Source organism: Uloborus diversus, chromosome 5, assembly GCF_026930045.1.
Source record: "Uloborus diversus isolate 005 chromosome 5, Udiv.v.3.1, whole genome shotgun sequence".
In the NCBI taxonomy this organism is placed as follows: domain Eukaryota; kingdom Metazoa; phylum Arthropoda; class Arachnida; order Araneae; family Uloboridae; genus Uloborus; species Uloborus diversus.
Window position 1 is genome coordinate 113,662,951 of NC_072735.1, and position 25,881 is coordinate 113,688,831.

Below are 25,881 nucleotides of genomic sequence, written 5' to 3' on the forward strand. Positions count from 1 at the left end.
CGCAGCTATGAATTTTTTTTCCCCAACTGCGTTTCTGGGTGAAATATACTAAATTAAGTTTTTTCGAAACCCGACGAAAAATTTTGGGGGTGCGGCGCACCCCCTGGCACCCCCGTAAATCCGCCTATGACTTCTGTTCTTTTGTGTTTAGGAAGAAAAAAAATTTAGAGATCAATTTAACATATTGAATTTAACTAACTTCTACTTTAGTGCGGGTTATACGAGAATCATCTCTGATCTCTCAAAAATCAGCACAACTTGGGTCTTTGCTGTTATAGAATATTTATACAGTCAAACCTTGATATCTCGAACCTCCTTATCTCAAAACCTTTAATATCTAGAAGAAAAAAAAAATTCCCCTGCATTTTTCATAAAAACTCCTATGTATTTTCTATAGTTCTCAAAATTTATTTTTCGAAACCCTTGATATGTCGAAATGTTTGCACAGAAGCAAGTTTCAACTGTCATTTTTCTGTGGAAATTTTGGTAGTAAAACCAGTTCCAGCAATAATTGCTTGAAGTTTTTCATCCCCCTTTTTTTTTTGGAAATTTTGAGAATAGAGGATTCAGGAGAGATAACAGGAAAATGAGGGTATGAGGGGAGCGTTGTACTTCTTTTTATGTCGGTGCTTTCCCTAGAGTTTAGACTCTTTGCATTTCTTTTGAAAATGAATGTTGTCCACTTTAACGATGGGGTCGATTTTTCGTCCATTTTCAAGTAAAATGGAAAATGCGTCCCTCATTTTCATCATTCTCCTTTTTTAACTAAAACAAAATGACTGCTAAAAAGTCTTTGAATGTGGTGAGCTAATTGAACATTGGATTAGAATTTTTAAATTTTTAGATGAAAAAACAAATTTGAAGTTGTTTATCATTTTAAAATCTCATCCTGTACACTTTCGACAATTATAAAATTTCAAATCTAGTAAAATAAAGACTAACTTATTAATCATAATTCAAAGTGGTCCCATAGTACATATATGAATGTATATAGTGCATGTGCGTGTAATTGTGAAAGTTACAAGTGTAATTTATTCATAACCTTGATACCTTGGAAACTCGAAATGTCGAATTTTTTCCCCAATACGAGAAATTTGATATACTGTATTCCAATTGTTCTAAACGTTTATGGTTTCGTGCTCTTCTATAAGTGAACCAATGCTCTTGGTCCAAAAAATGCTATCATATTTTGTGAACCAAAAGAACTTACCTTAAAAGAGGATTTAAATTTATTTCACCATTTCCAACAAAAACTGTTTAAAAATAAATTTGCAGACTTATTAAAGCTACTGAGCACTTTGGGAGGTTGGGGTAACCTCCAAAACTTTGTAATGGGAAAACTTGGTGTTGGTTAAAAAAAGCTAATTTTGAAAAAAAAAAATGCATTTGAATGCTTGACTTACATGACCCCCCCCCCCCCCCCCAGTACTGCCTATTTTAAAACAAATGATTTCCCTACCTTTTGAGGTTTTACACAAAAGATGAACTTTTTGGAAAGCAGCTATATTTAAGCAACCACTAGATGGCAGCATCATTATATTTCCTTGAAAAAACTGACTGATTGGGTTTTTCCCCTGTATGTTTCAAAGTATTCAAGTCAGGGTTGGGTTTTGGACAGGACAGGTGGTTTTTACCATCCAAAAGCATCTTAAACTGTCCAAAAGTAGACTAAAGCTAAAGGGGTCTAATTTAATAAACTCTTATTTACTGCAATAATTGTAATGTATAAATATTAATAAGTTTTAATGTTCTCTGAAATGTTCATATTAAGAAATATTTTATTTGTAAAAATTGCTAATAACTCGATTGCATTAAAATTTTGCTTTGTAAGATTTGTTAGTGTTATGAAATGAAATTCGCTGCACTACCAAGAAAACTAATTTTGGTTCCATTTATACTTCTAAGGAATGAATGCTATTAAATATGTACTATTTAGGTGCAAAAGAGGAGGGGGGGGGGGGGATGATTTTTTTTTATGATTTTCGCATAATTAGTTATACATGATTATGATTGTCTAACAAAAAAAAAACTTAATCATAAATTAAAGACTAATTTAATGATTAAATGTAAGCACTTTTATTTAAAACTTGTGCATTTTTTTTAATCTTCACAATTTCAATGTAATAAATTCTGTAACTACAACAAACAAACACTATAGTAGCTAGCTAATTTTTAGAGACACATTATTGGCATCTACCTAATGTAGATTGGTCGATTAGGTTTAGATCATTGAATGGCACAATAGTCTAGAGAAGAAAATCTTCACTAAGCTGTCAAAAGTCTTAAATATATTTTTTCTTCATTTGAAAAATTGTCATTTATTGCATTTAAGTCTATTATAGCACTATATTTGAACACTTTTCAGTTGCACACATACATAAATATAGAAAAATTGGTAACTATTATTTTTAAAAAAATATTTTAACTTACATACGTACAAATTGAAATTTTTAATGAAGAATTCAACTTCTGTAACTATACTAGAATCAGCTGCATAAATGAGTTACATATACACACAATTGACTCTCTGACCACAAAAAAATCGTTCTTAAGTAGAATGCGTCCTTAAATGGAATGCTTTTAAAACTAGTGTAGCTTCCAGTTCTGAAAAGCCATCTTTAAATAGAGAAAACCCCTTTGCAATGTTTATCCCCAATAAAGTGCCTTATTTCTGGCAGATTTGGTGCTTTTTATTGACCCCTAAGCAGTTTAAAAAAAATTTTGTACACAAAATTGTAAGTTCGTTCATGGGGGGGGGGGGGGTCATTTTTTAGCATGACCCCCCCCCCTTCCCCAATTCTAAAATGGTTTTCTGTATCCGTCCCTGTCCCTGGTACTTTAACACCAAAAGATGTGAAACAATTTGGAACAGGTGTGGATACAATGGGAGGGTCCTCTGAACTATTTATAATATTATTTGTCCACATTGTGTGTGTGTGTGCATTCAAACACTAATGAATAAAATGTAAATGATTTTAGAAATCTTTTCAAATCATTGCTTATTTTCTAAAGTAAATATTTGAAATGCTACTTCTTCTTCAATACTTATGAAATTGATTAGTAACTTATGCGCTCTATTGGGTGCCTACTAATTCCTGGCCAATTGAGTGCATTTTATTGACTTTCAAGCAGTTACATTTTTTTGGGTGGGGGGGGGAGGGGGGTTGTGATGGAGGTAATTTTTCAGAATGATGCCTCCCACCCCCTAAAATGGTAGTTTGTATCTGCTCCTAATTGGAAACCAGAAATGCCAATTGGTGCTACTTTCATAAAAGAGTACCAAAGTTGCTCATTTTATTTTGAATTGAAAAGAGTTTCTTGCATCTGTGTGACCAGTGTTAGAAACTGATTTCCCAACAGTGATGACCCTCGGGGACATTCCTCAAGATGGGGGCCTCACCATTATTGAAACCAAAGTTCCTCAAAATATGCTACCTTGGGCAGTAATGGTAAATTTTTCACTTTTTTTTCGTTTTTGTCAGCTATTGTACGTTAACTTTATTGTACAAACTTGCTTATTTGGTTTCTGCTGGAAAAAAGTGTGAAAAAGTCTAATTACAACATTTCCGTATTGTTAGTATTTAATCCAAATTGTGTTTCTTCAAATATCATGAAAATTGATTTCTGAAGATACTGCCATTTACCTGCCGACGTCAGTATGGTACACACTATATGGTATACTTAAATTATTTTCTGCCTTATTGTCACACCAAAAACTTAAATGAATGCTAAAAATGTTAAATGATGCTTGTTTTAAACCAAATTTAAAAAACAGAAAGATATCAATTGTTTTTTCTCCTTTTTTAATTGTGTTGTCAAGCTTCTCACAGGATAAATCAATTTTGATGATTTTTGTTTTGTTTATGTTTGTTTTATTTACCATTTTAATAACTTTTTTTCTGGTCTGTCTATCCATAACCTGTTCTTGGTTAAAAATATTTTAATTATTTTCCTTCTAATATAAAGAAAGTGATCTAACCTAAGTCTCATATGTTTGACTACATTTGTTCTTCACAAAAAAAGCCATGGATATAAAATTGACAATTTTCTAGTAAATTGATAAGGCTGTTTGCTCGAGTGACATTTTGAACTGAATTAAAAAAGAATTAAGTTATCATTTTGTATCCTGTGTATGATTTTATTTCTTTCTTTTTGGCGAATTTTACTTCTAATCACTAAAATATGATCAGAAAATGTCAAGTATCATATTGCCTGCCCTAGCTTTTTAGAAAAGATATTTTCCCTAAAAGAGTAATATAAAAAATTAGTTTTAAAGAAGAAAGAAAAGAAAACATTTAAAGAGCATTGAGGAAAGATTTTAACTTCCTTTCATTTTATTGTAAAATGCTCAAAAAAGTAAATACATTTTCTAACTCTCTTTAATGTTATCAATAATACTTTTCACCATTGTTATTGAAGTCGAAGCGAGAGTGATACATAAAATCGTTTGTAAGCTAAATTATGTACAAAATAAATTTAAATAGACCCGAATTTCCAGCAAGTCCTTCAGTTAAATTTTAATCATTCATGAGAACATAAATTTGTAACCTGCAAAGGGGGGGGGGATACCTGTCATATTTTTGTGTCGATTTTAAACATTGTGTTTAAAAGGTGACGGTACAGAGTGCAATTATTTTTACTATATGAACAATTTACTCTATATGAACAGGAGTTTAGTTTGTATTCCTCAATCTTGATTTGAAGTTGGTTAAATTTTTTTCCTCATGTTTTTTTAAAATAACAATTTGTTTTAATTTTTATTCAGGTTATTAAAACGTTAACAGCATTTGATCAGGATCTATAAGTTATTATCAAATATGATGAGGCAGAATATGGCTGTATCCCATGTTGCTCCATAGTCAAGCTTTACACCACTATACTGAAAATTATTATATCCACTTTAAAAAAGTACATCAACCTATATCAACATAAAGGTACTTGTATCCTGTAGCCCCAAATGATTATAAGTTATAAGAAATACCATTACGAAAATTTTTTCAATCATATTATAAAAGTAGGAATATTTAATATATTCATAAGAATAAATTTTAAGCAAAATAATTAACTTAAACTAATAAACTAAATTGGTACTTTTTAGTATGGTTACATTAACTAGGGTGGTCACAAAAAATCGATTTTCGTATTTCTTCTGCGGCACCCCCCTAAAATGTGCCAATGGCTAGAAAACATGATTTGCAAAGTTTCAGCTCAATCCGATAATATTAACAAACACGTGCCACAAAGAGGCTAAAGTCACGAAAAACAGTGATTTTTAGCAAAAAATCGTAGTTTTTCTTCTTTAAAACCAAAATTTTTAATCCTAGAAACTTCGTTCTGGTCTCAGTTTATAGGAAATTTTATTCTCGTGATGAGTTATCTCTTCCATTTTTTAGGACAAAATTTACAGAATGGTACTTGGCATTTTTCAGGTCAGGTCTTGGAAGTTATCATCAATAAGGAATTTTCATGATAAAATCTAAAACAGGGTTGCGACAGAAACTGTGAAAAAAAGTTCCCAGACTTTTCCCTGATTTCCCTGATTAGGTTTGTCAAATTTCCCTGATTTACGTTACCAATGATAATGGTTTCCTTTCTTTGCTCTGCTTGAAATCCATTGTATGTTTGTATAAAATGCAGTATTTTAAACGTTTTAAGTTATGTAAAGTTGTTGAACTAAAGATATAATTTTAAAAAGATGATATGTTTTTTTAAACATTTTATTAAAAAACAGCAAGTCAATTTTTTTGAAAAAAAAAAAAAACCTACAATACAGTATATTATTTTTTTCTATTTGGAAAGTTATATAAAATTAAAAAAAAAAACATTACTTCCAGTAAACACTTAGCATAAGAATTTTAAGAAACTATTAAAATCACATGTGTATTTAATATTGAACTAAAAAGTAATTGAAATTATTTGGAACTAAATTTTCAAACAATGTAATAATTGTTGCAAGAAAAACAAGTAATAGTGAAATAATAGAAATAATGTAGTTATTCTTATATAACTAATTGACATATTTATGCAAAACAGATGAAACTTTTTGATATCTATTCATAGGGAGCTTTTCTCTAATCAAGAACATAGGTTTTAATGAATGATTACAGCATTTTAACAATAAAAAAATAAAGATATTTACTTAAGTGCACAAGTTAACTACATTTCAAATGATTTCAGTATGTATCGAAAAAAATCTTAGGTTGCTTTTGTAACAAACAGCTTTAAAATGGAAGGGGGAAAAAACAATTGATTAATTTCAAAATATATAAAAGAATACAACTTGGTTTTAGAATCATTTAAGCCTGAAAAAAAGAAAACCTTTTTAATTTGTTGTGACAGCAAATAGTATAACGGCAAAAAACAAAGATTTTTTGATTCAAAGTTCAATTTTAGCAATTACATAAAAAATGCGAGGAAGTAATAACTTTTAAGCTTTTATCAGTACTAATTCAAAAAACAAAGATTTCTTCTTGAAATCTTGATTACAATACACTTATTACTTCGAGACAATGGAATAAAGGCAAAGGAGATAAGGCATTAATGATGGTTTCCTCTTTGCATGTAGGGTTGTTTATTTTACGTAGTATTGAAAGGCGTGAAAGCAAACTTCAAGCTAGGTAAAATAAACAACTTTACAGACACAGAAGCAATTTTAGGAAGTTCATCCTGTGGTTAATAAGTAAGATGCAATACTTTGACGTTGAGGAAAGAAGATGCACAAATATGCGGCAGTGTATAATCGCAACTCATTAATCTTTTTTTTTTGAACAGATAATTGGCGGAAAATGCATAGAGAACTAGGGTACTTAATTTTGCAAAGCAAAAAAAAAAAAAATTTTTTTTTCCTTCATAAAATCAATTTACCTTGATTTTTTGTTAATTTTTTCGAAATTCCCTGATATTTCCCTGATATTTCCCTGATTAATAAAGTTCCCTGACTTCTCCCTGATCTCCCTGATCAGTCGCCACCCTGTAAAAGCATTACAATATTCCATTTCATTTATTTGTTTGTTAATTTTAATATATCCATTAAAAATGCTTCATTTGGAGGTACTTTAAAAATTAAATGCAACAAATTGCTGATTTAAAATAAAAGAACTAAGCAGTTTAGAAGAGAAAGCAGAGTTAAAATTACAAAAACAAAAAGAAAAAAACCTAATGCAGTTTATTGCTTACACTGTTAAATTGTACATCATTATGCTATTACTTTTCATTGAGAAGTTAGTGGTAATGACTTCGATATGATAGATTTTGATGCACGTGGAAAAATGTGCCTGCATTCGAATATAATTTGTAACAGAAACTGTCGTTAGTTAGAAATTAGTTTTACACTTGTTTCAGCTCTGCCATTGACAACCCTTAAACTGTTTACTATCTTATTAGTTTTAATATAATATTGGTTTTCACACTATTTATCAAGATTAGTATTTAAAAACTTTGTATCGATTTCGAATCTCTTTAAAAAAATTATATCTCTTAAAAAGTTTGAGGAAAAATGAAAAAATCTACTTCTTTGTCCAATAAACTATCAGCGTCTTCTAGATTCAGCTGTGCTTTTGTATCCCTATCATCACTATCCCCTATTTCGGATTTTAATTTTGAAGCCTTCTTTGTTTTGATCTTTTTTTTTTCTACCTAAAGTATCATCAAAAAAAAAGGGAAATGCAACCTTCTTTGAGTTCAGGGACCACAAATGGTTAATTATTTTAGGTAGTTTTGTGCCTACATCATCTTCATAAATACCCTTGTATTGAACCAAAGATTTTACTAACTGTAGATCTTGGTTGAGGGCCAAAGCTGGATCGCAGACAATAAATCATACTTTTCCTTAAATATTGATGATAAACAAATAAATATCTTCAATACCTTTATCTCTAAATTGATTAAGGAAAGCTGATCCCTAAAAAGATATATTTTTAAAGAATATATGAGGCAGTGAGAAGTAAAGAAATGTAATTGACAAAATTAAAATTTTTGAGATAATCATTACAAATAATAGGGGAACCTTTCATCTGCTTAGGGGCAAGAGTACTAGTAGTTCTGGTAGGGGCTGTTGTATAGCATGATTTAGAAAAAAGAAATCAATGAAAGCCTACCTAGAACTTGCACTTTAAACGCATTTTATAAGAAACTTTAAAAATTCCACTTCCTTCCCTTTGCTTCTCACTGCCTCATATGGCCTTTGGCATCCATCTTGTGTGATGAATAGCGCCAGGTACTTGAAAAATAACATTTTTGGAGAAAGACAACCTAAATAAGGTAAGCAAAGTGGAATGAACTTCTTATAGGCATCGCTAGGCTGCTTTTGTTTTTATTTCTCAAAAAGAAAGCTTGAAATTTCACCAGGATTGCTTATTTTGTTTTTAATCTTCTATACTTGCTTTGATTTGCTTCTTATCTATACCATTCATCCTGAAATTCTTGAAAAATATCTGGTTGAGTACTAGTGGACGTACCTATTTTTCAAATCAAAACTCCTTTCAAACCAACTTCTAAGATGTGCTAGCAACATGCTAAATACAAAACCTTTTTCCGTAACTACTATACTCACAAAAGGTAGACTTGTACTGCGGAAAGGAGCCGTAAAATGACTGTCCTTTTGACAAAAGCCTTAATAAGTCACTGTCTAAGAATACAGGCCACTTTCCTGGGAATCGTAGTTTTTCCTTTCTCTGGGGAGTCGAAAACCCTTATAAGACTGGGGTTTTTAAGCTACTGTTTAGCGCTGACCACCGAGGAGGAAAGCAACGTTCCGTATTTATGGCCTCTACAGCTAATTTCATAAGTTTTACATGCAGTTGTTTGTTTTAGCTTTGAGGTTTAGAGACATAACCATAGTACAGTGAAATCCTGTTACAACGAATTTCAAATTACCAGAAATGTTGTTCATTGTAACGAGGTTTTAGTAGTGATGAAGTTCAAGCAACGTATTGGAAATCAAATTGGAGTTGAAAATTTCTTTCGTTGTAACAGATATTTCGATGTTTCGGTATTCGTTGTAATGGGATTTCACTGCGTATATTTTTGATAATATTGCAGTTTTTGCTCTGATAGCTTAACATTGTAAGGGGGGTTACAACCATAAACTAAAAGAAGCAATACAATTTATATTATAATGATTCGTTCTTTTTACGCGATTTAGAGGATATTAGTTACGACCTGACTTGAAAAATCCTGAATAATGCTCAATCAATTTTTACAAAAATTTAGATGAGATTAGACTTAAAGAGAATAAAATTCTCAATAAAATGAGACCAAAACGAAGTTTCTAGAATGAATAGTTTTGGTTTTACAGATGAAAAACTGCGATTTTTTGCTAAAAATTGCCACTTTTCGTAACTTTAGCTTCTTTGCGGCACGTGTTAACATCATTGAAATGACTTGAAACTTTGCAAATCACATTTTCTACTGTACTGGCACATTTTGGGGAGGGGGGGGGGGGGTGCCGCAAAAGATTAGTTGAAAAATTTTTTTTTCTAATGTACCTTGTGACCACCCTATTGCATTACTCAAGTTGAAAATAGTTTAAAACTTTGCAAGCGAGAAAATTGTGTACAATATTTCACTGCATTTTTTAAAAAGTATAAATTATATACTTATTCCAAATTAGAATCTTTGAAGCAACTTTCCTTTTCTTTCACCTTGCACATCTCTCATTTTGAGTGGGATCAAGTTGGTTATGCTTTTTTATTCAAAAACATTGCCCTCGGTTCTCCACAAAAATTGCCTAAAAAGCATTTGCAACTGAAATTATTTGTGACCTGTTTCACATCCGTCATTTTCTGGCTTTGTGTGCATGTAGCGTCCTGTCATTGCGTTTGGGACCATGTGTTACACACACACATATATATATATATATAGCAGTAGTACATTTTCTCTTTCTTTTTTTTGCAGAATATGTAACTAATGTACTTGATGATGCCCATGTGGTTTCAACTTACGCAAAAAAGAAAACTATTGATGTTGATGATATAAAACTAGCAATAAATTTTCAAGAAGAAAGAAAATTTACTCCACCACCTTCAAGAGATGTAAGTATCATTGCTGTTTTCTTTTTCTTTTTTTTTAACAAAAAAAAAAGAAAATATTTTTTCTATTGGTGTGACATTAGTGATATTTCAATAGTAGTAATGATGATATCTTTAAAAATTGAGATCCCCAGATTATTACATATTAATAGTAACCTATTGCACCATTACCATTTGGGTATTATTCAGCTGCTAACCAATTGTAAGACTCTCAAAATTTGAAAATTTTGCTTTTTGCATCTGATGGGTATAGTTCAATTTCGATTTTGCAGCTTCAATTTTATAGGTCCATTAATACAAATTAGAGCTATTATTATTTTTCTTTCTTCAAAAAAGTGAAGCATGCAATTTTTTTTTCTTCTCTCTTAATACTCATAAAAGGCTCTTAATATTCATAAAAGAGTAAAACTTGTTGTTTTGGCATTTAGAGATTCAACTTTTTATTTAAAAGGCAAACTCTTAAAAATGAAATGCATGTAAAATATTCATAATTCATTCTTTTCTACGAAAAAAAAAAATCATTCTAGAGCTTGTTTTATTTTTGTTTCAGTATTGTCTGCTGTGAAAATTATCTTCATGCTCATTAAATCAATATAGAAAATAAAATATTATTGTTTACTATGAGGGCTGTTCAATAAGTAATAAGACTAAATTTGTAAAAAAAAAACAGAACGTCGTCATTATTTACATGGTTTTTTTAAGAATAACTTCTGCGGGACTAAGTGCATTTATTCCAAGGTTCTATGACTGCTTAAAAACTTGTGAACGTTAAGTTTGTGAGAGCCATTTCAAAACTGCCTCCGAAGAGTTCAGACATGCTTTGTTGCTTTCAAAATGTTTGCCTCGTAATGGTTTCTTAAATTGAGGAAACAGCCAGAACTGACTGATGTAAAATAATTCTGAGGTTCTCCTTGATAATATTAGCAGTAGTGTTAATCATTGTTTCTGTGATGGACGTTGAAGGTTGTCCCTCACGTTCCATATCTTCCATATTCTGCTTGCCTTCCTCTAAAGCTTTATGCCAGTAAAAAGTACTGACTCCAAACATTGCTTCATCGTTGAAAACTTCACGTATCAAAGATATCGGATGCTGATTTTTGCAGACGAAAACAAGCTTTTATCGCATAACTTTGTTCCAACAACGCTTCCATTTTGACAACTGGCTGCGTCTTGTAGGCGACCGTCAACAGGCTTCAATTCCATTACGTGATACTCAGGAAGATGAGTCTGCATGTGCCAACTATCTGTAGCTTTTGTTAATACATACAACAGACATTTTTCATGCCACTGGAATTAACATTCCGATGAGTAGTTTCTCAGCAGTAAAATTAAGTCTTATTACTTATTGAACAGCCTATGTATATAAATGATCATTTAAAATTTAACTTCTTATATTTATGGATCATTCCACGAGAATGTCAACCTGTAGGTCGAATTTTCAAACTCAATCAATACTAATGTGTTATACATTATTTTAGAGATAACATTCTTAATTTTCAAATCTGGTAAAACATTTTTCAAGATGGATGCTGTGTGCAGAATAATTACTGCTTGATGATCTTTGACAACAACATGTAAATTTAAACTATAAGGCAGGGCGCACGCCTATAGGATATTTGTCTGAAACATGCCCGTAACATTTGTCTTGCCTGTTTCACGTCGGCGACAAAACATTTTTCAGCGCACATTTGACAGACAACCAGCAGGATGATAACTAATGATGTATAAACGGAAAATCAAAAGGCTGAGTTCCGTAAGTCAGTCAACAATATTACTTGCTTATTCAAGCAGAGATGATACCACACAGTGGAAAATGCAGAATTAATGTCAATGTGAAGAAATAAACATTGGAAACTTGTTTAAAAGCTTTAAAAAATTATTGGTTCATTGTAACTAAAATAAATAAATTAACAAAATAAGTTAATAAAAATAAACCCTGGCTATAAGCAGAGGCGGAGCTCACAACTCCCCAACACCTACCGGACCTAACACACGAGGCTGACAAACGAAAAAGAGAGAGAACGATTGGAATCGTTCACTATTTATACTAGCATGCCTTGTTTGTATATGATTGGGCATCAAAGGATGCCAACCTAAATCTTCCGACTTTATTCCACGCTATCTCCATTTTTATTTTGTTCGAATAGTCCAATGATAGGTAAATAAATATTTCTTTTTTTTTCCTCAACATCTTTGATAAAAGAAATACTAAATTCAGCACTTTCTGGCACCACAACACTCATCTTGTTGTTTTGTCATTGGCGACGGGGAAGAGACACAAACAAATATCCCTCCTGGTACGCTGCGAAGGAAGGAGGTCAGACGGAGACAAATGTCGTTCTAAGGTCTTGTCCTCTAGGTGTGCCCGCTCACTGCAGAATAAACTGGTTTTTCGGACCGATTGTCTGAAACCTGTCGGCGAGATGTTTGTGCCTGCTAGATGTGTGCCGTGCCTAAAGCATTCAAGAAACGCAACCTGTAATTTTTTAAGCATACATTTTATGTATTTTTTTTCTTTCAATTATTGCTTTTATTTTGAAATTTTAGTTTCTTTCATTTCTTTCATTGAATTATTATTTTTTTCTCGTTGAGCCTTATTTAAATTCTGTGTTGAACAGTCTGTTACGTTCGTCACAATATAGGACTATAAAAAGAAAATTTTTGCTTTATTCTCTTCCCAAGAGCAACCTAGAATGCATTTAAAATGCTAAATTTTTGTTCAATTATTTAAACAATTAGTTATTAGAATGTAACAAATTGATTGTGATAAAAATATTCCCTTGAAACAAACACTGCATCTTTGGAATGTTTAAGTTCAATAAGAGATAAATGAAATGCATATTTTGAAATTATTTAATTTTTTAAATGTCACTGTATAATATTTTGTAATTTTCGCAACAATCAACTCAATTTTTTAACACATATTTGTAGAATTTTGTATTTTACCTGCATTGTTTGAAATATTTAAAGTGACCAAAATCCACAAAGATATGCTTACAAAGTTTAGCCTTCAACTTAAATTGTTTAATTTTATTAACAACACTAAATTTCTAAATACTATCACTTTTCCTTATTTTTGGCAGCAATTAAAAACCAACTACGTCACTTCCTTCACTCAAAAAGATTGGGGATCAGAAAGTCAAAGCTCTCGCAAAAAACGTTTCACTTCAAAACAGAGGAGTAAAAAAAATTGTGCACAAAGCAAATAAAAAAGCATTTATTTCTTTCATGGTGAAAATTTGTTGATAGAAGTGTTAATTTTAAGACAAAGTATCGGTACTTACTTTTAAATATTAATTAATATTACTTATGAATTAATATTTAGACATGTAACGGTCTAAAAAACTAAATGAATCTATTTCTAAAATGGACTTCAGTCACCGTGACAAACATAACTTCAGAGTTACGTTCTACACAATTACGTTTGTCAAACGTCATATTTTTAAGAAATAGTCATTTATGTTACTTTATAAGAAAAATGAGCATTATTCTGCATGAAAAATAAAGTTAAAGAATGAAAATAACGCATTGCTTTGTCTTTACAATAATATCTACCTAAACTTTAGAGAAAATGAGAGCTGACTTTCATGTTGCAAATTCAAGGTTGCAAAAATGTTATGTTTGTCACACTATAGTAATTTAGTTTCAAAAACCAATTTATGTGATTTATACTGTGTTTTATTGCATAAATACTGCACTGAAGTTTTATTCTTTCACAAAATTCCACAAAACCAGAAGGTAAATGATTATAAGCTGTTCAAAACTGATGTTATGCAACAAAACAGTCTCTAAATGTTACCTTCATCACGATGGAATGACACAGATATTTGTTACAATTTTTTTTAATATAATGTTTATAAAATATTATGTCTAATTCATTTTAGAAAAAATTTTATTTTTTTATTGTTATTTTTTCATTAAGTATCACCTGTTGTGGAAATCTTTTTTGGAAGGCAGATTCTGATGGATTTGTATCAATAAAATAAAGCGACAGTTAAGTCTCTTAGCCCAAACAAATAAGATATTTTCAGTATTATTGAGGAAAAAATATTTACTCTTTGGTTGTTTTTCAGTTTGGGGAGAAAGAAAAAAAAACATGGAATTTAAAAGCATTTTTTTGTTTGACAAGACTAATTTTATTTTTGACTGTAAATTGAACTTTTTTGTTGTTGATCTATGATTTTTAGTACTTGAATAAATTTTTTAAATGCAAAAATACCATTAATGAAATATGAAACTGAATTTTTGTATTGCTATTTATTAGCAAAGGTAAAAATGTGAGTCTCCTACAAAATGATCTTTCATATTCCATTAGAAATAGCTTTTACCAAAATATATCATCAAATAAAACTATATTAAAATTTGTTTTTGAAGGTGGACAAAATTTAAGATTTAAAAAATGCTACATGTAAGTAAAAATGATTCAAAATTTAAAATGTTGCAATATTTTATTTACAGCTGAGTGCAGAAATTGCTCGTGCAAAAAATGAAACTCCTCTGCCTCCTATCAAATCTGTGGGTCTAAGGCTTCCTCAGGATAGATACTGTATTACTGCACCTAACTGCCATTTGAAATATTCAACCAGAAAAGTAAACCTGTTTTTTATTTAAATATATATTTTAAAATAATGTTTCATCAATTTTAAACATTTTACTCTTTTTTTCCAGGGAAAAAATTTTCATTCTGTCACCAAGTTAAATCCTTCTAATCTTTCACTTCCTAAAAGTAAGTTTGTACTTCATTTAATGAATTTAAAACTATTGTATGAAAATTTTGTTGGTGTCTATAGTTAGAGCAAACCTAACCTTGCAGCTCTTTAATACCATGATTAGGATCTGTGTAGCCTTCACAATGTTGCCAAGTTAGGCTTGTCCCAACTGTAGACCTTTAAGTACTGTAGATATATATTAAAATTTATGCCAGTAAAGTCGGAACTTTTTATGGGCTGATTCATGGATTGGGGCCAGATTTGATAGACATGTTGATTCGTTAATCTTCACTCATGTAAATTGGTACCCCCTATTAAAACTTGATGTAGAATACAGTAAAACATCTCAATAAGGGACACTAATGGGAGCAGACAATCAGTCCCTTAAATAGTGTCCCTTGTTCGGAGGTATATGAAATAATGCATATTAACTTAGAATATTTTGTAATAAATGTAAACTAATAACATTTAAGATTAATTATTGAAAATGTTTCTTATACTAAATAAAATTCTGAATTATTCAAACTGAAATAATAATAATAATGGTGATGGTGAAATTGTAGCAGAAACTCGAAGTTTTGTAACTGATTTTCATTAATTACAATCTTGAATAAATGTATTACATGGATTTATTTGATGTCGTGTAATTTACAATGCAGAAAACAATGATCATATTTCAAGATTTTATACAAAGCTTGTCATGAGCAGCATACTATCTGTTGGGGCTTAGCCCGTTTAAATAAAATGATGAGAGGGAAAAGCATGAATATAGGCCTCAGCAAGAATTTAAGAGTATTTATTTGTTTATTTACCTTTTGATGTCAAGACAAACTTTTACGAGTTAATTTTTGGACAAAAAGGAAACCTTTAATTCCTATGAATTTGATATTTCTAAAGCATTTCTAAGCTTCAAAAAATCAGTAATCCAACATTATAAAGCACAAAAATTGCAAAATATTGCAGACACGTGTTTCGGTGTTACAAGGAACACCTTTTTCAATGCAAAGAAGTGTGAGCTTCTGGATGAAAAGTCATCCGAGAAAAGCACCCTGGAACAGGAGATAGTATAAATATCAAAAAATAGAAATTAAACAAAAGATAAATGACACCTGGAGGCAAAATTTATTATATAATTCCATCACGAAAAAACCGTTAAGTAATAAATTTTCCAAGCAAACCCATAAACAATGCAAAAAGTCCAAAAAATGAAACCACTCTGAATAAATTAGCAATAAATTTACCAGCGGGGGGAAAAACTATGTATGGAAGCAATGTATCAAATGGAGAAATGCAGGAAAAAACAAAGTGAAGGATAAACATATTGGAATTAGTTAATCACAAAACGAAATAAGAAAGCAAAAAATGAAAAAAATAAAAGTAAGAAATGTAGGACGTTTAAATAAAAATAATACAAAAACTAAACCAATTTTAACTAAGAAGTCCACACAGAAGAAAAATAGGGAATGCAGTAAGATTGTTAACTAAATTAGAACGGTTCCTCAGGATGTGGAAAGATTCCCAAAAATCAAGATCCAATGAATTGGGGCATTTTTGAATAATTTGATAAGAGTTAAAATCAAAAGAGTGATTCGATTCCCAACAGTGTTGGGCAATACTGAATTTATTCAGCTGTTGTTTTCTCACATAGCTTTGATGTTCTTTTAACCGAAATTTCAAAGAACGGCGGGTCTGTCCGATGTATCCGAGTCCGCAATTGCGAACAATTTTATAGATCCCACAACAATTAAGAAGATGAATAGAATCTTTAAGAGAAGAGAAAGAAAGTTTATTAATAGGAGAAAATACCACTTGGAATTGGAATAGCTTCAGAATCTTAGCAACCTGAAAACTAATACCAAGGAAGAAAGGCAGAACAACTAAATTCTTAGTGTTACAAGTTCTATTAAGAACAATATTTTGAGATTTTTTGCAAAGTTTTTTATAAATGGAATCAACTAAGGTGGGCGGATAGTCTCTATCAACAGCCACAGCTCTTAAATAGTTAAGTTCCGCATTAAGAAGCTCAGGTGAAGAACAAATATTCATTGCACGATAAACAAATGTGTTGAAAGCTGAATATTTTTGGTTAGGAAGGTGAGACGATAATCTATGTGGGGGTAATGAAACAGCAAAAGGTTTGCGATAAACCGTAGTTTCAAAACCGGACTCAGTTCGAGAAACGAGAACATCCAGAAATGAAAGGCAATTATTCTGTTCTTTTTCACAAGAGAACTGAATATAAGGATCAATGGAATTTAAAATAGATAAAGCATCATCAATGCTTAGTTTTTTTTTTTTTTTGGAATTCTTTTCTGTGACTGTCCCTTAATGAGAGGCAAAAGCATGAGGGTAGGTCTCAGCAAGAATGTAAGAGTGTTGTTTAATTTATTTGCCTGTTAATGTCAAGATACACTTTTACCAGTTAATTTTTGGACAAAAAGGAAACCTTTAATTCCTATAAATTTGATATTTCTAAGGCATTTATATATATTTTTTTGAATAATTTTTCTCTGTGATTGTCCCTTAATGAGAGGCAAATGCATGAAGGTCCCTATTCAAAGGGACTGGGACCAGAAAAAAGAGTCCCTTATTCAGAGGTGTCCCCTAAAGGAGGTTCTACTGTATATAAAAATTAAAAGTTCTGGGAATAGTGTTGGCATATTTTTGACAAAGGTGGAAAAAACCATGGAAATAACCAGTTAAATTCAAAAGCAGAATGGGAGGATCAACAGTCGGGGCCCATTCCTTTCTGATTCAAGAAACCACGTAAAATTTGAATGAACCCCGACTGTTGATCCTTCCATTCTGCTTTTGAATTTATGATTTGTCTTATCTGTGTACGGTTATAAGACTATTTCAATGGTGTAGTTATTCAGTATAGTACTTAATACATTCTAAACTACTGGGCTTATACATTTTCCTTTTTAATTTTTTTGTTTTTAGGCAGTTGGGTTTTTTGTTTTTATTTAATAATTTTTTATTTTACACTTTTTAGTTAACTTTCGTTAACTTAGTAATGATTATAAGACGGTACATTTCGCAATCTTGTCATTTCATTGAGAGAGTTTGTTTGCATCGTGAGGTTTATTAAGTAAATTGCGGTGGTCTAAACTACTGATAGTTAGTCCCTTTAGGGACCTAACTCGGCTTAAAGCTACATGTGCTTAATCTTCGGACAAAATGTGCGAACTTAAGTCCAGCACAGCTATATAAACAGCCTGTATAACTCATAATGACGCGAAATCGGAAACATTGTCAGTCAAATCTTTCTTGCAAAACTAAAAAAGCCGCTCAAGAAAGTACACGTCGCAATGCATGTGTTGTAAAACAAATGCAACAAGTTAGAGATGAAAATCGAATTAATAGACTTCCTTTTGGTGCTTATTGCACGGGTTTATTTTGACGAGGACTACAATCTGTACGTCTTGCCTTCGTTACGCATGATACATTTTTTAATACAGTACAGAATACATATAAAGAACATATGAAAGAATTTACATCAGAAAGAGGGGAAAGTACATCCGGAGCGAGGGTGTCTTGACCCACCGCCTCAAGTGGAAGAAGCAATTGCTTAGACCACTCGACCATTGAGACCCCAATTAGTAGACTTAGTAAACAAAAAACTTCAGGCAGCAAAAACTACCGCATTTGTCACACACAGGTAGCGTGCGACACAGTGTGCAACACCCAACGTGTGCCGATCCCGAACTGAAAAAATGGCAACTGGTTTTTGAAATGGTACTTTTGATTACTGTCATGTGTTTAGTGACACTCCCAAGGTTAAGACAAATCGATTGACGTAAGAATTGCCAAAATTGACGAAGGCGTTTAGCCTGTAGAATGCCACATAGAAACAGACATACATACATAGACTGATAAACACATTACCCTCCTTTGCGTCGCGCACGCACAGTCGGGTAAAAAGGATGTGCTTTGTGGGGATTGATTGTAACTAGCTTTATTTTTAGTATTTTTATCTCTAATACGATAATATTAATGTTATGAAACAAAAATTATTTAATGCATCATTGAAACAGTAATCTAAATGTTAAGTTTGTACTGTTTTAGTAAAATGCTTTCTTAATTTAATCGATGCTTAGTATACAGAACATAAGAAAGTGGAGAGTTAATAACATTAAAGTAACTCATTCAGTTTGGCTTTATGCTATCAGAATAATAGAAATCAAGAAAATCCCATAATCATTTAGGATAAAACGGGCCATTTACAGGTCCTAAAGTTAAAACTCGAAAGATTCAGTTCTTTTTTGGCGTTTGAAAGCCCTATTATGTTCCTTTTCGGATGCCCAAATACTTCCTTGCCAAATTTGGTAGAGATCCGGCGTAAACTGGATTTGTATAGGTAACATACATGCAATCACACATATATATTCTCTAATTTATTTTGATTGTCAGTTTGAATCTTTAGTTAATAAATGCTGTTTATCTTCCCCCTTTGAATTTTGCTATACCAACAACGTGCAATATTTGCAAAATTATTTGCTATCTTTCTTGTAATTGATAAAGATGAATGTACTTTACAGCTGGCATCAAGAGCATAAATGCAAACAAGTCCAACACTGTATCGTCTGTGCCTAATAAAGCTAGTGCAACTGCAGTTTTAGTTATGCCAAGACCAAATGTTGCTGTTGCAAAAACAGCCATTGGACCTAGTGTGAAGATTTCTGATGGTAAGCAAAAATATAGCGTCAAGGTTTTAGTAAAATGAAAATTTATCTATTTTTCTTCAATTAATATTTGTTAACGGGGGCAGCCTTGTAGGTCATTGTCACCTCCCAAAACATTTCTGTATAAAGCAAATTTGGTGACAGTATTGCAGTATTTAAATGCCTTAAGTCCATTCTCATTAGTTATGTAAGAGTGCCTACCCGTATGAAACTAAGACATTTTTTACATCTTATAGATACATTACATTATACATTCTTCTTACCAGAAACAATGATTTATGTTTTTTTTTTTTTTTGCTCTATTTTAGCTTTAACATTTTTTCTGTATGGTTAGAATCCTTAAATGATTTCTTCCTCAGTGACCTTTCGCTGATTTTTATTTCCATTTCTAGAGCTAGGACTTGCACCACTTTTTTACATTTTTTAATTCAATTTTTATGAGGGTTGTTTTAATTAAGTGCTCTTTCGGTTAATTTTGTTTTTAATTTACAAATTTTTAAACTATTTTTATTTCACTTTTTGGCCATGCAAATTCAGACACATCAACAGCTCTGCTTTGAGCAGAGTTTCTCTGTTTTTTCAGTTTAAACTCTGCTGCTCTGCAGCAAGCCCACAAATCTCTGCTTTCGAACTCAGTGGCCCTAAACTTCTGCGATCTTGATGAATTCATAGGCTGTGTAAGTTTTGATGACATCATCAAGATTCTCCAATAAACTACAGTTTGCAAGGGTCACAGTGCTACTTATTTTCCTATTTTTTAACATGAGTTCTTTTCCGTTCTATTTCATTTTTTGTCCTGCTCACTCAGTTTCGCTTTAGATTGTCCTGAAGTTGTTTGGTCAACAACTTTAATTTGCATTGCATACCTGGTATCAAAAATATAAAGGCTTTTTTTTTTTGCCTTTTAACAAAGTGTAGCAAACATCCAAAATGAGAAAAATTAGACTCACATAGCGTATGCAGAGATTGCTATTTTCAAAGTGAAGGCATGAAAAGTATAAAAGCGGCATATAAAAGAATTAATTTCAGAAAAATGGTTTTAAAAAAGCATTTTAAAGGTCTTCCATAAATATATTGTTAATATGTATTGACAGAGTTTAATTTTTTTAACACTAATAAAAAACACGAAATATTGCTTCAAATTTCTGAAGTATAATTTTAATGAAAGATAAAAGAATTTTATTTTTCATTAAAATTATATAAATTTCCTTTATTTGCCAGCTAACTAGTAAGCATCAAAAATGAGTAGAATCTGATTCATATCAGATGCAAAAAGATCTCAGGCAACAAATGTATAAAAAGGGCTAATGAAATAATTTATTACTGTAAAATAGTTTTAGAATGGCATTTTAAAAGAACAGCATTTTAACCAGTGCCTGAATCAATTTTGACTAGTTTTCTTTGTGATCTCAGCATAAAAACTTAAGTTCATAATTAAATTTGAAAAAAAAAATCAAGTTGGCCATCCTAGTTCCAGGTTTAATAAAAAATTTTGGATGTAAAATGTTGGTATTTAGGATCTATATATAGCATATTTAATCACTTTTACTTTCTTCTTTGCATAATAAAGTAAGAACAACTGAACTCACTCATAACGAGTTCTGATTTAACAAGAACATGGATTTTGCAAAGATATCAGAAAGATTTTGTTGGTGCAATGTTAAGCCTATGGGAGTAGCATGGGTGCAAGACCTTCCGTCTCAGGACGGAATTCCGTCTTGACAAAATTTCCGAGACGGAGGTCGGGAAGGAAAGAAATTCAATGACTTTCTTTTAATTTTTAATGAAAAAAGAAAAATTGAGTGTTTGAAAAATATGCTTTAATATAACTGGACCGTTCCATAACCACGAATTTACATCGACATTCTCTCGGTTTTCCGCCATGTGCTTGTTTTGTTTGCAACGTGCTTTTGGAGGAGTGGCTTTTCGGCTCGTGCCGTTTGACTTTTTTTAGGTATAGCTTTGTTATTTCCAACTCACTGCATTGCAAACCGAGTAGTCGCTCGCTATTCTCCCTGATTTTTCGAAGCAATCGGCTCTAATTAAAAATTTTTTCTCATGCTATTTTCGATCATCCTTGCGGTTTTTTTTCATTTGTGGTTTTTTTTTTTTTTTGCAAACTTTATACGCATAAATGAAAATTATGTACGCTCTTAAAATGTCTTAAAAGTTGAATCTGCATCACCGATTGAAAGTGATTGCTGACAAGATGAAATATTTTCGCCACAGCAAAGGGCGTCCACATACCAGGTAAAACAGAAACTATCAAGGATTTTGAAGATTTTAATGAAAATGGAAATTTTGGAAATAATCGGAGGGGGGGGGGGATTTCAAGCTGGTTGGAAACACCGATGGGCAAACCGTTCCTGCATTTTTGACGGACTTGAGGAATATCTAAATTCTAATGTCATTGTATCGAACACTCGCTAGAATGGAAATACGGGTGGGGGGGGGGAGAGAGAGAGAAAGGAAAGGAGAAAAATAACAGCAGCACGAGTTTGCGAAAAAACGCTGCTCTTGCAAATAGGATAATCTGTCCGCAAATTAACCCACGATACTGAGGTCTTAAAACGTTGATATCTTGGAAAATCTAAGGGGGGGGGGTACTCACGGGTTACAGTATAAAATATCGAAAAACTGAATTGAAAATATTTTTGAAGCTAGGAGTGGTTCGATATTTCTCCACTGCAAATTCTTAAAAATTTACAAGTCAAAAAGTTTTAGGCTGTCTCTGATGATGTAAAAGTGGGTTTTAAAAAATAATCGAAGATTGGAGTTTTAAAAAACACTAATTTAGGCAATCTTTGGTGAATTTATGAGAGATGGTTTTGGTGTTTTAACATGAAAATGTTTTGTAGCTGATGTATTAAAAACTATTTGAGGCTATACTTAAATGACTTAAGTTAAAGGGTATTTGCGACCCTCTCCCGAAAAGTTTGTAATTGAAGTCTTAAATCTTTTAGGCTGTCTTTGGCAATGTTAAGAGGGAGGCCTCTCTTTAGGTGAAATTCCGAAACTGGAGTCTTAAAAGCGCAACTTTGGACCGTCTTGGGGTTTGGGGTTCTCCTTTCCCAAAAAATATTCAAAGCTGAAGTATTCAGAACTCGGCTTAGGTACTTAAGAAGAGGGAATTCGAAGGCTTTCTCTCAATACGTTTTAGAATTTAAATTCTAAAATCTACGGTGATGAAAAGGGAAAACCGCAAATTTAAGTAAAATTTAGTGAACTTAGAGGAAAGAGTTCGGGGGGGGGGGGGGGGGTCTCTCTCCCCGAAGTATTGAAATGCTATTTTGGCTATTTTTGAGTGAGTTAAGAGTTAGGGAATTCAGGGGTCTTTCTCGAAACATTTTCGAAATTGAAGTCTTAAAACTTTGGGTTGTCTTTGGCGATGTGTGGAAGGGAGTTGCTCTCTCAATAGAAAAATAAATCTTAAACAAAAACTTACACTGCATTTAGTAAACACAATGAGGGGGGGGGGGGTATTCCGCACCCCCAGCCCGAAATATTTTAGTTTCTGAAATTTTAAGAGCTTTGGTTTGGGCTATCTTTGGCTGACTTAAGGGGGAAGGGTGTAGGAAGATTTTTTCAAAAAGTTTCCAAAATTAAAGTATTAAAATTTTTAGGCGGTCATAAATCATGTTTATAGGTAAGAGGGGTACTATTCCTACAAAACAATTTAGAAACTGAAGCCTTAAAAATTGAAATTTAGGACATTTGTGGTGAACTCAGAGGAAGGGGTTTGGGAGTTCTCTTCCGAAAATTCTTTGATGCTGAAATATTTAAAGCGCCACTTTAGGCTATATTTGAGTGCCTTAAGAGGGATGTGATTCGGGAACCCTGCCTGGAGTTAGGATTCAGTTCCCCTATTTCTTTTTTTAATTAATGAATGTTGGAAAGGGTACCTTGTTTAAAAAATACATCTACTTCACTGAAGCGATTTTTTATTGCTAATTTCACCACCTGCTATCCTATAAAAGAATTCTTTTTCAAAAGAAGACTGTGGGGGAATGGTGACAGTTCATTATCATTAGTCGGTCTTACCCTTCCCCCACCTTTCCTTCTTTTCTAGTTTGTTGGCGCTACCTTGGGTAGACTTTCGAATCAGTACTGATTTATGTTGCAAAAGTGAAAATCTTATGTCCTAAGCAATTTTATTGTTACAACAAAAATGTTTAGGATCGGCAAAAAACTAATGGTGGGGTGCTGCAAACGCTTTTATCCCTTACATTATCCAACATCATCTAAAATTGCATTTTTGAAACTTCAATTTCGAAATATTGCCGAAGTAGGGTTGCTGAACTCCATCCCTTCAGTAGTGCATTCAAAAAGAGTATAAATGATATGAAATTTAAATTACAATTTCGTTTTTAAATCTTCGATTTCGGGAAAGCCCCATAGCATCTCCCCCCCCCTCTTTCTTTAATATTTTTTGAAGGTTGCCCAATATTGTGATTTTGGGACTATCAGTTTAAATAATTGATGTAAGAGTCCCTGAACCCCTCCTTTCCCTGAACTTTACCAAAATGGCCTACCACAGCGTTTTTTGGACTTCAATTTGAAAAAATTTCTGGGGGACCCAGACCCCCCCCCCCCTTTATTGCCGGATTTTAGATTTTTTGGAATTATGATGTCAAAACACTTAAATATTACAATTTTAAGGCTTAAAATTTAAATCAAACAGATTCCAAAACTGGCATTGTTAAGATCTGCAACATTTATACATACAAATTTTTCCTTAAGCTCGCATGCGGGCGGGGGGGGGGGGGGGGGGGGTTGGAGGGGGCTGAAAATATTTTCCGTTTTGAACACATTACCAAACTTGCACCCATGGGGAGTAGAACTTGCTGAAACAGAACAAATTTTTACAACTATTTAAGACCAAAACTGCACAAAAATGCACTTTGTCAAGATTGCAATTTTTAAGGACAACTGAATAAACATCATTAGAATCAGTGATGTTCCTATCAATTTTTCTGAGGGTATACTCCCAGTAATCCATTACACACAAAATGTGTATGCGATCACATACATATAAAATTAAAAATTTTAAAAACCCCCGACTGAGTCACAACTGTAGAATCAAGAGGGAAAAGTGAACCATTGTGTAATGAACAGATTCTAATGAAACTAATGAAGAGCCTGAAAGAACTAATCCAAAGTTGTAACATATTCAACATTTCAACTGCATGCTTTTTTGGTGGTTTAATGAATTGTGTTCATGTTAAACTTTATTGTAAAACTGGAATGGCTCTGGGACATTTTTCTGTTTTTGGTTACTCCAGAACGACTGCGCGCTAGAGCAATATGGTCATATTTGACTTCTCAACATCAGACTGCCCAGAAGAAAGTTATCCAAAGCGTGTAATCAGCTACACCAAGAAATAGTTGCTCCCTATTTTTGGTCATAAGGGCATTAAAAAAAAGAGAAAAAGATTGAAACATTATCCGAACCTCCATCGAAAAATGTTAATCTCAACAGACCATGATCGTTGATGGAGAGGATGTGGATCTACTTGTTCGTTTTTGCTGTTTTTGTCTCTAACATTATTGAAAGCCCCTGATCTTATTGGGACCTTTACATAATTAATGAATGGCTCCTTATCACAGTAAGTCATTTAAGAAATACATTAAGCTTATTTGATTAATAATTTTTTAAATTAAATTTATATTTCTTAATAGGAAACAAAGCAGCAGCCACAACAATTTCATTAATTCCTGGAGCAGCTTCATCGACAAATACATTATCTGCACAGATTCTAATGCCAACTATTGGAGTTGCAAATACTGATGTAAAACTTCCTACTGAAGTCCCAGACAGCAAAAGAAAATTTGAGGATGATAATTATGACATGGAATAATGTTTTTTGGATTTTTCTTTTTTTTTGCATACATTTTTTAAATGTTTTAAAATAATTACATAAATATATGTATATCAACTTTTTCATCTTTCATTTTATTGTTTATTAAAGCATTTTTTAATCAAATAAGAGCAGTACTGATATTTTTTTAAATATAGTAAAAACACCCGTCGACCTTGCTTTTATAGTGTTCAATCACATTTAATTAAGATTAAAGCTCTAGGCTTGAATCGAGAGTGAAAATTTATTTTGTTTCATTGGTATTCGGAATTTCACTGTGGTAATGAACATAATGCATCTATTATACAGGGTTAGCATAAAAGAACATCCCAGTTTTAAAAATTTATATTTTATAAACTGTGAAAGTTTTTTTCACACACAAATGTTCGATGTGTGCACTTTTCGTATTGTGATGCACATTTAACTACTACTCGAAAGTCTGCAAAGTACTTGGTCCCAAGTTCATTAAAATTTTACTTCAGTGCAGTTTCATATTTAAGAACAAAAGATGCAGTTTTTTTCTTTTTTTCTCAAATTATAGTAATTAATTTAAAAGAAATATACAGTAAGTGAAATCTCTAATTCGAAATCTCAAAAAACC

At 32.0% G+C, this 25,881-nt stretch overlaps 1 protein-coding gene across 1 annotated transcript in view; it reads left to right on the forward strand.

Moving 5' to 3' along the window:
- Nucleotides 1-25,391, forward strand: part of LOC129221880 (transcription initiation factor TFIID subunit 9-like) — a 50,150-nt gene extending 24,759 nt beyond the window's left edge. Inside the window, exons 2-6 of the mRNA XM_054856248.1 lie at nt 9,895-10,031; nt 14,487-14,618; nt 14,697-14,754; nt 19,279-19,425; nt 25,102-25,391. Coding sequence (XP_054712223.1) covers nt 9,895-10,031; nt 14,487-14,618; nt 14,697-14,754; nt 19,279-19,425; nt 25,102-25,280 — 653 coding nt within the window. The 3' untranslated portion in view covers nt 25,281-25,391. The remainder of the gene's footprint in view (nt 1-9,894; nt 10,032-14,486; nt 14,619-14,696; nt 14,755-19,278; nt 19,426-25,101) is intronic.
- The last annotated feature ends 490 nt before the right edge of the window (nt 25,392-25,881 follow it).